The sequence below is a fragment of the Mandrillus leucophaeus genome, unplaced genomic scaffold, assembly GCF_000951045.1.
Source record: "Mandrillus leucophaeus isolate KB7577 unplaced genomic scaffold, Mleu.le_1.0 Scaffold51, whole genome shotgun sequence".
NCBI lineage: Eukaryota > Metazoa > Chordata > Mammalia > Primates > Cercopithecidae > Mandrillus > Mandrillus leucophaeus.
Window position 1 is genome coordinate 5,204,718 of NW_012105475.1, and position 12,739 is coordinate 5,217,456.

The following is a 12,739-nucleotide window of genomic DNA, read 5'->3' on the forward strand; positions in this document are numbered from 1 at the left end:
TGTATATATAAAGTATAAAATAAAGTATAAATTTAAAGTATAAATAAAGTATAAACTTTATTCAGCTAAATTTGGGCTTGAGTCATTTAGATCATCAGTATTTTGAGGTAAACAAGTCATTTCTGTAAGACTGATGATCTAAATGACTCAAGCCCAAATTTAGCTGAATAAAATGTTCTACTAAGGAGATGAGGTCCTGAGATTTGGGTCTTGAGAGCTATCTCTTCTCTAAGGGTTGGGTCTTGAGAGCTATCTCTTCTCTAAGGATTGGGTCTTGAGAGCTATCTCTTCTCTAAGGACCTCATCTCATCCTCCCTGAATTGAGAAATGGTTTAGAGGATAAACTACTGAATGGGCAATCTTTTTATGGAGAAATAATGTGAGTAGTATTAGAGATAGAAGAGAAGGTCATTAAAGAGAAAACAGTAAGAGAAGAGCAAATTTAAAAAGATGGAAGACCATCGTGCCTTTTATGTGCATAGCTTGGTATTTGAACTATAAATTCAAGGCACGAGAAAGTTAGGCTCTGGAGAAAGGATTCTAACACAGTAAGGTGAATTCAATACCCTGACCTTTGTCTTTGTCCCAAGATATCAGATTTTGTCTTTTCCTAACTCAGTTCAGTCTCCCATCCATGCACAGAGAAGGGCACAAGAGAATGTACTTTCAATAGTGCCTGGGATTTCATATTTTACTTTATACACAGAATATTAAACTTACCTTGAAAGATGTCACCTTGTAGAAGTTCCCACTGGCTGAATCTGGGACAATTTGAGCATCCAAATAAATATGATAGTAATGGCTTATGACTCATTGAATAAAATCCATGAGTCCATTCAGATAATGAACAATCGGCTGGGCACAGTAGCTCACGCCTGTAATCCCAGCACCTTGGGGCTGAAGCAGGAGGATCACTTAAGGCCGGGAGTTCAAGACCAGCCTGGGCAGCATAGTGAGATCCCCATCTGTACTTTTTAAAAATAAAAATAATAAAATTTTTTAAGGAGATAATAAACAACAAGGTCAAGCCCACCATTACAGCTGATTAAAATCTAATAAATATAAAAGGAATGATATCATCAGAAAATCAGCATAACTGTCATAGCTACAATTAATTGAGGCAAGAGTCATGAAGGGATGCCCAAATTTTGGGACAGTAATAACCTCCTTACTTGGAAAATGAAATGGTGACTTCACAGTGGAGAAACCAAATGGACACTAAGTTACCCAAGTGGTAAAAGTTAACAACTCTAATAATAAAACAAATGACATAATCACTTATGTAGTATTTATGCCAAAAAAATTTATTACCTGAATCTAATCATGAAGGAACTGATGATCAGCCCAAATTGAGGGATGCTGTACAAATCAACTGGCCTGTACTCTTTTAAAATGCTAATAACATTTAAAGAAGAAGAAGAAAAATTACTCCAGGTAAAAAGAGACTAAAGAGGCATGGCGACTAAATGCAATATGTGATCCCAGATGGGATACGGATTAGGGTCAAATAAAATACATTATAGGAAAAAACCATTTGATTGACATTTGATTATGGACTGGCCTTTAGATAACAGTATTCTATCAATGTTGTATTCCCTGAGTGTGATCATTGTACTATGGTTATGTAAGAAAATATCCTTGTTTTCAGGAACTATACACTGATGTATTTAGGGTAAAAAGAGCATGATATTTGCAACTTTATTCAAATGGTTCAGAAAAAAAGAAGTACGTGTGTGTGTGTTCATATGTATATACATACATATACATATATACACATACATATACATATATATGTATGTGTATATATATATAGAGAGAGAGAGAAGAGAGGAAAACACAGGTGTTTTTCCTACTATTCTTGAAACTCTTCAATGGGTTAGCAACTGTTTGTTTTTTTTAAACTTAACCTTTAGGTGGGTTGGTGGGTTACATTGCTGCCTTTTAATTCTTGAGATGTGTCCCTGGATGGAAGACCTAAATATCTTTCTCTTTTTTTTTTTTTTGAGACAGACTTTTGCTCTGTTGCCCAGGCTGGAGTGCAGTGGTGCCATCTCGGCTCACTGCAATCTCCACCTTCTGGGTTCGAGTGATCCTCTCGCCTCAGCCTCTGGAGTAGGGACTACAGGCACACACCACCACACCTGGCTCATTTTTCTATTTTCAGTAGAGACAGGGTTTCACCAGGTTGGCCAGGCTGGTCTTGGTCCCAAAGTCCTGGGATTAGAGGCGTGAGCCATCACACCCAGCCCTATTTTTCATTTCTAAAGTGCTGTTGTACTTTGCTTCCTAACCAGATTGGTCCAGAGAAGGGTGTGGTGCACCTGGCGACAGCAGCTGTCCTAAATGCGGTGTGGGACTTGTGGGCCAAGCAGGAGGGAAAGGTAACTCCTCTCACAAACGCTTAGGAGGCCCCTGGGAACTGCACCACACTGACTTTCCCTACGCACAGAGGAGAGACAGACACACTGCAGCCCCCAAAAGGAAATACAGAGAATTGCTTTGGTGTTTTTTTCTCCCCTGAGAGGTTTTGGCAGTAGGTAGGGAACTGCAGGAGGAGGAGAAAGAGGGGATGGGATGGCGGAAGGCGCAGGCAGCAGTAGAGGTGGGTGTAGGGACCCGGTGGCTGAGAGCCAGCATTTACTGCCAATGCATTTACTGTCAGGAAAAAAATGGGGACTTTACACATATGTCTTACAAATCCTTTCTTTTTTACTTCAAGCCTGTCTGGAAGTTACTTGTGGACATGGTGAGTAGGATCGTTAATGTTACAATTGTTTCTGTAAATGAAATGGACTTCATGAATGACATGCCTTTTGATGATCAGTAAATATATTCAGGACTATCTGTTGATCACTATGGTGATGATAAAGCAAAAAGCCAATAAAACATGACATTCCTTTTCTGATATCTGATGTAATGGATAGCTGTGCTCATGCAGGCAGTGTGGCACGAGGCGAAGCAGTGAGGGGGTCTTGCCTCCCCCACCGTGCATCTGTAACATGCGATGCCAGTTCTCTGAGCCTCCGTTGCCTGACTATGACAAGAGGATCATCCTAACTTCTCTAGGAACCTCACAAAATTAAAGATCAATGAGAAAAGCAACTCTTAAACTCTGAAAAGCAAGATGTGATGATATTATGAAGATATTATCCAGGCCAGGCGTGGTGGCTCAAGCCTGTAATCCCAGCACTTTGGAAGGCTGAAGGATGGCTTGAGCCCATGAGTTTCAGGCTGCAGTGAGCTATAATTGCACCACAGCACTCAGGTGACAGAGCAAGACCCTGTCTCAAAAAAAGAAAAAAGAAAAAATACTATCCAGTCACTTTGACACCAAGAGTAAGATGAGGCCATTGTAGCCTCTACTGTACAGTTCCAGCAGGGAAGGAGCTCAACACTGAGTTCTAAAGCTATGCACTTGACTGTTTTCTTTCTCCTTGACCTTTTCATAGCAGGGGTGAGCAACTGGATGCTGAGGCGGAAAAAACTGGGCAAATTAAAGGGGAATGAGCTTCAGACCTGTGCAGAGCTGGCTGTGAGTCCGGGTTTCACTGCTCACCAGCTGCATGACCTTGAGCATGTGACTTCCCCACTCTGAGCTGCGGTGGCCTCAGTGCAACACCTGGGTGGTGGTTAAAAACCTCGTGATCCACAAATGAAGGCCCTTGTTATTAGTTGGCAAAAAATTAAGGAAAAACAAAGAACACCATGGCCTTGAAGAGTGTTGGGCAGGAGACTACTCCTCCTCTGGTGGAAAGTGGAGACAGGAAGCTGTCACATCGCCTCTGACATGGAGAGTAGCTTCGGGGCCATCCGTAGGGGAAGGACACAGAGCTCTTGAGCCCCCTTCTAGACTCAAGGCCGGCCTTTTACAGTGCTGGAGGAGGTAGCCACCAAAAGGGAATGATTTGCAGGCCACCAGAAATGTGTCTGAGGTCCCACCTGTGGACTCTCCATTTTTGGATCCTGTTCCCTTTCAATGCCAGTACTCTTTTCTTTTCTTTGTTGTTGTTGTTGTTTGTTTGTTTGTTCAATTGTTTTGAGACGGAGTTTCCTTTTCGTCACCCAGGCTGGAGTGGAGTGGCGTGATCTCAGCTCACTGCAACCTCCACCTCCTGGGTTCAAGCGATTCTCCTGCCTCAGCCTCCTGAGTAGCTGGGATTACAGGCTTGTACTGCCACCATGCCCAGCTAATTGTATTTTTAGTAAAGATGGGGTTTCACCATATTGGTCAGGCTGGGCTCAAACTCCTGACCTCAGGTGATCCACCCGTCTCAGCCTCCCAAAGTGCTGGGATTACAGATGTGAGCCACCACACCTGGCCCAGAACTCTTGGAAGTAGAATCTCAGGTTTGAAAGAGCTTTTAGGATTTTCGACAGTTATGGGAGAGTGTTACTGGTCACTATAAGATGTTGGTGGGAATGGAACTACTGGCTGTTTTCCAGCTGACTGTTCCGTCAGGGTGGGGAGAGGTCTCAGCACGAATCCCCAGCCTTGTAGCTCACCGTGGACAGCCCTGTGGTGTGAAGCTGACGTACAGTGATGCCAGGCATTCATCTCCCCGCTGAGCTCCTGCTGAGTGTTTGCCTGGGGCCATGCCCTCCTTCCAGGAAGCCACGTTAGCTGGAAAGAACAGGGTAGGGGCGGGTGGCAAGGGACCAGAGCGTCAGTGTCTGAGGGCTTTGTCGGGGCAGTGAGGAGCCACTAAAGGACTCTACACTTAGGAATGACAGAGTTGAACAATTTAACAAAGCCCTAAAGGTCCCTACCAGGAAAGAATGAGCCCCATGTGTCACCATAAGCAACTTCTTAGAAACATAACCCGCCCCTGTCATTCCAGCACTTTGGGAGGCCAAGGAGGGAGGATTGAAGCCAGGAGCTCAAGATCAACCTGGTCAACATAGTGAGACCCCATCTCTACAAAAATAAAAAAGCTAGGCATAGTGGCACACACCTGGAGTGCCAGCTCCTCAGTCCCAGGAGGCTGAGGCAGGAGGATCACATAAGCCCAGGAGACTGAGGCTGCAGTGAGCTATGATGGCATCACTGCACTCCAGCCTGGGCAACAGAGTGAGACCTTGTCTCTAAAAGAAGAATAATAAATAATTTTTTAAAACAAAATATAACCCACCTTAGAATTGATTCAGGCCTCTTCCCCTCCTATCACGTTGCCAGGATCCCAGGATGCTGGTGTCCTGCATAGATTTCAGGTACATCACCGATGTCCTGACTGAGGAGGATGCCCTAGGTGAGTTTGGAAGCTTTCTCGAGTACACAATGTGCACGTACAGTAGTGGCATGCTTTGTTGCCTAAAATAGTGAGTGATGCTTTTTATTTCTTCCAGAAATACTGCAGAAAGGTCAAGTTGGTAAAAAAGAAAGAGGTGGGTTGTAAGAAATTTTTCTTCATTGTTTTTGCTAACATTGTCCACTTTTGAGTGCCCCTGTCCTTTTGGGGGACACACTGTCCTCCCAAATGCCCCATGCTGAGTAACTAGGCCCTCAAATCAACATTCAGGTCTGCATGGTGAAGCCTCCTGAGTATGCCCTCTGACTGCAGAGTTTGCTTGAGCCACTGCTGAAAGGAAGTTTGGCTTTAGGATTACACTGTAGGGAGGGCCCTTGGGGAGCAGGGCAGTCTGTGAGGGTATCGTGACCACCTGGGTTTCACATCCTAGTAATTCGTGGCTGGGTGTGTGTAAAAGGCCAGGTCAGGAGAACAGCTGGACTCTCCAGGGGAAACAGCTTAGCTACAGGCACTTCCAATTCTGAAGGGCAAAGTGTTGACGGTGCTGTGTTTTCACAGAGAAGCAAATGCTGGCACAAGGCTACCCTGCTTACACCACCTCGTGCGCCTGGCTGGGGTACTCAGATGACACGTTGAAGCAGGTGGGCATTTTAACCTGGCTTTGTAAACAGGCTGAATGGGGAGAAACCAACCTGTTTTTCCTTGTGTGCTCACACCACTACTGTCAATACCTCACTTCTGACACCAGACCTGTATGGTTTTCCTTCTCACGCCAACCAGTTTTCCGCTTCTTTGTGGACACCAACTGGGTGTCCTGCTATTTTACTCAATTGTGACACCATCTCCCTGGAGCTAGCCTCAGACCCCGCAGGTTAAGGGCTCAGTCTTGGAGGACTGGCCCATGGCAGATGCCAACCACAAGTCCACGTTGTCATCTGTGCTTCTGACTGGCTTTACCTCCGATTAGAGGTTCCCACAAACCCCGCTTTGAGTTCAGTCATTTGGTGGAATGGCTCATGGAATTCAGGGAAACACTACTTATGTTTACTCATTTATTATAAAGGATACAACTTAAGAACAGCCAAACTGAAGAGACACGTAGGGCAAGGTGTGAGGAGTGGGTGCAGAGCTTCCATGTCCCCTCCAGGTGAGCCACGCCCCCACCACCTCCACGTGTTCACCAACCTGGAAGCTCTCTGAACCCTGTCCCTTGGGGGTTTTATGGAGGCTTCAGTATTTAAGTGTGATTCAGTATTTGGCCATTGGCCATCAATTCAACCTTTAGCCCCCTCCCCTCCCCAGAGATCTGGGAATAGGCTAAAGTTTCCAACCCACAATCATGCCTTTCAGGTCTTTCTTGTCCCCAGCCCCATCCTGAAGCCACATAGGGGACCTCAGCAGGGCTCATTCACATACAAAAGACACTTCTGTCACTCAGGAGATGCCAAGGGTTTTAGGGGCTGTGTGCTAGGAAATAGGGGAGCAGCAATGGGGGCAGAGACCAAATATATATTCCTTCTCATGTCACATGGGCTTTAGATTCCAGCCTCTCTGGGAGAAATTTAATATTTTCTTGTTCACCTTTCTGAATCATTTTGGCTGAGGGCGGTGGCCCATGCCTGTAATACCAGCATTTTGGGAGGCTAAGGTGGGTGGATCACCTGAGGTCAGAAGTTCGAAACCAGCCTGGCCAACATGGCGAAACCCTGTCTCTACTAAAAATACAAAAAATTAGCTGGGCGTGGTAACATGCATCTGTAATCCCAGCTACTCAGGAGGCTGAGGCAGGAGAATCACTTGAACCTGGGAGGCGGTGGTTACAATGAGCCGAGATCACACCACTGCACTCCAACCTGGGCGACAGAGCAAGACTCCATCTCAAAAAACAACAAAAAAAATTATTTTTTCTCGTTCTGAAAGTACACAAGCAAATGCAAAGTTTGGACCCTGGGACTCTGTGACTTAGTGAATCACCCTGGGCTCTGGAAGGTGACAGCCTAGGGTATGATTCCCAGGCAGCACCAGCGGCAGACCCACTGTAAGATGGAGAAATAATGCCTATTTCATGGGTGGTTTTGAGGATTCAGATACATGCTGTAAGTTGTGTCATGCTCAAGGCCTCCTGGCTGGCACACGGCATGCAGTTGGCACATGGTTGATTTATTACTGTTTCTCCTTACGCTGTGCCCACTTTTAAAGAGTGAGGAGGGAGGGGCTGGCTTCTGCACGTTACTCTTACATCGTTCTGTGGATGCCACAGAATATTCTAGCTTTAAAAAGAGAAAGATCAATGCTATATTCTCCTTCCAGGAAGGTTGTGACCATTAAAAACATGGTTCCCACAGAGATGAGGAGAGAAAGTCACCCTACAAGTAAAAAGTGATCTCTGTCAGCCAAGCTGTTTCTGCTGTTAATTTCAACAACACATGAGTGTTACTCTGGTCTGTGCTATAACCGTAATGCTTGTGAAATGGATCAGCAATGACTGATGTCCTGGTCAGACCAAGGGGCTCTCTCCAGTGTATGACCCTGTGCTCCTTTCCCACAGCTCTGTGCCCAGGCGCTGAAGGACGGCTGGACCAGGTGAGTGTGATGATGGACCTGACTTGCCCAGTTGGCGGCAGGAGAGACTCAGGCAGTGGAGGGGAGCCAAGGAGTAAAAGGCACGCACGGGCTAGGATCACTCTGGCTCATGGGGATGCATAAGAGAAGTTTCCCCTTAGGCCAGGCTCTTTCTCTAAAGGCAGGATGTGTGTCCTCATTAGAATTCTAGGACATCAGAGTGGAAAGAGGCTTGGGAGATTGTTGATTTCAGGCACTAACCCAGAATAGAAATCCAGTCTTTTCCATCAGTAAATGGCGTTGATTCAGCTTCTGCATGAACACCTCCAGAGGCAGCGAGCTTAACTTGGTTAGGCATTTTCCATTCTTTGAGGGCTCTAAGTATTAGGCGGGTCTTTTCTTCTCTTTTGAGACGAAGTTTCACTCTCTTCACCCAGGCTGGAGTGAGTGGCGCAGTCTCTGCTCACTGCAACCTCCACCTCCCAGGTTCAAGCTATTCTTCTGCCTCAGCCTCCTGAGTAGCTGGGATTACAGGCACCCGCCACCACACGTGGCTAAATTTTGTATTTGTAATAGAGACAGGCTTTTGCCATGTTGATGAGGCTGGTCCTGAACCCCTGACCTCAGGTGATCCGCCTGCCTCAGCCTCCCAAAGTGCTGGGATTACAGGCGTGAGCCACCGCACCCAGCCAGGTGGGTCTTTAATGTCAGGAACCCTTTGCTTCCATGTAATTTCCAGCCAGAGGTCCCAGTTCCCAAGAGCCAGGCTGTTCCTCTTCCACTTGAGTGACAACCCTCCTCTCCCTCTAGGCCACCTCCTTTCCACACTGCTCATCTGCACTTCTCCCTTCTGACTCTTGCCTGTGCAGGTAAAGACCTCTGGCCATCCTAAGACCTTCTGTGGATGAGCCTCGATGGTTGATGACCCTGCGTCCTGACACAGGGCAGGATGCAGAGGGACCATCATCTCTCTTGACCCAGTCACTGTGCGTCCCTCAGCGCAGCTCATGGTGGCACTTTTTGCCTGTGACATGTCACCAGGCTTCCTATCTGACTTGCAGCCACCCTGGTCCCTGAGCCTCCTGCTACTCAGTGTATTCTGTGGAGCAGGAGCTCCAGCATCACCTGGGAGCTTGTCAGAAATGCAGCCTGGGCCTCTCCCCAGACCCGCTGCATGGGAATCTGCACTGGAACAAGAGCCCCGAGTGATTCCTGTGCACACTTAAGTTGGAGAGGCACTGAATTCTTGTGAATGCCTCAGCTAAATAAAGGGTTGAGGAGTGAGAGCTTGAAGGAGGCAGCATGAAGCCATGGAAAGAGACGGTGGCATCTGATGGAACTGAAATCACATCTTGCCTTTTCCCCTCACCCCCTGCAAGTACTTGCTGTGTGGTCATGAGTAAATTGCTCAGCCTCTCTGAACTTCATTTTCTGTCTATCAGTAGAAATAATATGAGCTTGGGTCCTCCTCAAAGTTGCCATATCTCAGAAGGACCAGCACAGGGCAGGATTCAGAGCAGCTGCTGTAAGTGCTGGCTGCTTGCCCTCCCTCTACATACCCGGGGAGGCTGCAACAACGTATCTGGTAAAGCAGAGAAGGCTGTGGGGAGATTTAAAGGGCCTCTTCTCAGCACAGGAAGCCTGGCACCCAGAGCCTAAGGCCAGCCACCCTCTCTGGAGCATCACGGATCATGTAGTTGAAGCCCCTAGCTGGTACAGAAGAGAACAGCCGGTGCCTGAGAGTGTGCGGCAGGCACTCTGCAAGCTGAGGCTCTTTGCAGAGCAGCAGGAGGACCTCAGCCAGGGAGGTGCACAAGGAGGATAGGCTGGCATTCAAGGGGGCAGATGCTGGCCTCCTCATGGTGGTGTCCCCTCCTTCACCTGCCAGTGCCCACACTGAAGCCAGCAACACACCCTTCTGACAGCAGCGTCATGGGGTGTGGACGTAGAGACCCGTGTCTCGAGAGAATAGCTGGACATCCACACAGATTAAGGAGCTCCCTATAAGTGTCTGGATGTGGTGTAAAGGAGACCTCTGCATGCAGGATCCAGCTGCATTTTGCTATTCCCTAGTTACATGACCTCATCATTTTCCCTGCCGGAACCTCAGGCCCCTGCACTGCAGGGGACAGACTATCCCTATGGCCTTCCTCTCACTGAGTTAATTCAAGACAGAGTTCTCCTTTGTAAACCAGACCCTTCCCATTCAGGCTATCAGAGGGTAGCTCAGCACCCCTTGTCAGCCCCGCTCTCCTTTTCAGTTCTCACTGTGGCTTTTTTGTTCTTAATTCCTTTTCATGGCACAGCAAAAACTGAGTTAATTGTATTAAAGACCTGACTTCGGCTGGGCGCGGTGGCTCACGCCTGTAATCCCAGCACTTTGGGAGGTCGAGACGGGCAGATCATGAGGTCAGGAGATCGAGACCATCCTGGCTAACACGGGGAAACCCTGTCTCTACTAAAAATACAAAAATTAGCAGGGCTTGGTGGCGGGCACCTATAGTCCCAGCTACACGGGGGGCTGAGGCAGGAGAATGGCGTGAACCCGGGAGGCGGAGCTTGCAGTGAGTGGAGATCGTGCCACTGTACTCCAGCCTGGGCAACAGAGAGAGACTCCGTCTCAAAAAAAAAAAAAAAAAAAAAAAGACCTGACGTCTCTGACTAGCCTCTTAACTCCAGGTCAATAGATAATTGAGAGTCATTGCCCTGATACTGAATGAAGAGATAAAGTTCACAGATTTATTTCAAGTGACTTATCTGAAGATGAGGAAAGAGCAAGAGGTTACTAGAAAACATGATCTGTGAACTATTGACAGAAAGACGGTCACTTCTGCAGAAACTCCAGGTGCCCTTGCCAAGTCCAGGTACAGGTCTAAACTAGCAAACCAAATACATTTTCTAGGTTTAAACTAAAGGTGGGTGCTGATCTCCAGGATGACGTGCGAAGATGCCAAATCATCCGAGACATGATTGGACCAGAGAAGACTTTGGTAAATATCCTCTCACACCACTGAAAAGCAGCGGCCTTTGTCCAGGGCTAAATGCAACTCGTTTCAAGATTAAGAACATTGGGAATTTAAAAACGTAATTGTCAGAGGAAGTACAGTTCTATAGTCTTGCAGTAGGCAAACTCAAAAAAAAAAAAAAAAGCAAAGGGACTAATAGTTTTACATTTTTTAATTCTGCAGAACTAGTTAAGTAAGTTTGGGGTTAAGGATCCTTTCTTGCTAACACAGATGCACCTGAGCAAAGTTTTCCCATTGGTGCTCTCGTGTGTCAATCATTTAATCTCCCCTCCCAGCTCCTCAGGTAGGAGGGTGTCAGGGCCATTACTGAAGAAATGTTGGAACTTCACTGAGATAAATGTAAGGATCAGTCATTTCTGATTTGTATTTTTATAAACCAGTTCTTATGTGTAAAATATTTTCATAAAAGAAAGTCACAGTAAGATGTTTTTATGAGGCTTCAGAGGCTTTTTTGCATAAGTTAAAATAGAAATTTTGAGTTCTTGGCCGGGCGCGGTGGCTCAAGCCTGTAATCCCAGCACTTTGGGAGGCCGAGATGGGCGGATCACGAGGTCAGGAGATCGAGACCATCCTGGCTAACACAGTGAAACCCCGTCTCTACTAAAAAATACAAAACACTAGCCGGGTGAGGTGGCGGGCGCCTGTAGTCCCAGCTACTTGGGAGGCTGAGGCAGGAGAATGGTGTGAACCCGGGAGGGGAGCTTGCAGTGAGCTGAGATCCGGCCCTGCACTCCAGCCTGGGCGACAGAGCAAGACTCCGTCTCAAAAAAAAAAAAAAGAAAAAGAAAAAGAAATTTTGAGTTCTTGACCCAGGATCACTACATGAATTAATGCTGTTTTTTTAAATGAGGTCATCTTTATCCAAATAACTTATGATAAAAATTGATTCTGGGCTGGCCAGATGCTGTGGCTCATGCCTGTAATCCTAGCACTTTCAGATGCCTAGGTGAGCGGACTGCCGGAGCTCAGGAGTACGAGATCAGCCGGGCAACATGGAAAAACCCCATCTGTACCAAAAAATACAAGAAAAAAAAGTTGGTTCTGGGCCAAACACAGTGGCTCATGCCTATAATCCTGACACTTTGGGAGGCTAAAGCAGGTGGATCACTGGAGGCCAGGTGGATCAGTGGAGGACTGGAGACCAGCCTGGTCTACATAGTGAGACTCCATCTCTAAAAGAAGAAAAAAAATTAACCGGGTGTGGTGGTGCATGTCTGTAATCCCTCCTACTTTGAACGATGAGGCAAGAGGATCACTGAGCTCAGGAGCTGGAGGCTGCAGTGAGCTACAATAATACCACTGCACTCCAGCATGGGCAACAGAGTGAGATCTAGTATCTTAAAAAAAAAAAAAATTCATTCTAGGCATACTGTCCTCTGGTTTTCATAGTGTCCTGGGAGGGAGCTCTTATCACTTAGCACATTCTATGGAGATATCCGTTTCTCCAAGCATGATAAGATCAGGGATGAGGGGCTGTCCCTTAAGCTGGGCACAGCCAGCACCTGGCTTCCAAGAAGGATAGTGGTACACAGAGAGCCAGGGCCTAGGAGGGAGAGGACTGGACTTGAACTCACCATTCACTTGACTTATTGTTCTTAAGCAAGTTATTTAATTTCTCTGCATGACAGTTTTCTTATTTGTAAAATGGGTTAATATGAACTGCCTCATGGGGTTATTATTTTTTGAGATAGGGTCTCAGTCACCTAGGCTAGAGTACAGTGGCATGATCACAGCTCACTGCAGCCTTGACCTCCCCTGGCTCAGGGGATCCTCCCATCTCAGCCCCCTGAGTAGCTGGGACTACAAGTGAGAACCACCACACCCAGCTAATTTTTGTATTTTTTGTAGAGACAGGGTTTTGCTATGTTGCCCAGGCTGGTCTTGAACTCCTGGGCTCAAGAAATC

General features: G+C 46.8%; 1 protein-coding gene across 1 annotated transcript in view; it reads left to right on the forward strand.

The window, feature by feature from the left end:
* The window catches only part of ENOSF1 (enolase superfamily member 1), a 46,919-nt gene that overhangs the window by 14,734 nt on the left and 19,446 nt on the right, over positions 1-12,739 (forward strand). The window contains exons 2-8 of the mRNA XM_011996357.1: positions 2,295-2,381; positions 2,720-2,746; positions 5,174-5,246; positions 5,344-5,382; positions 5,805-5,887; positions 7,795-7,829; positions 10,711-10,798. Of these exons, the coding sequence (XP_011851747.1) occupies positions 2,295-2,381; positions 2,720-2,746; positions 5,174-5,246; positions 5,344-5,382; positions 5,805-5,887; positions 7,795-7,829; positions 10,711-10,798 (432 nt within the window). The remainder of the gene's footprint in view (positions 1-2,294; positions 2,382-2,719; positions 2,747-5,173; positions 5,247-5,343; positions 5,383-5,804; positions 5,888-7,794; positions 7,830-10,710; positions 10,799-12,739) is intronic.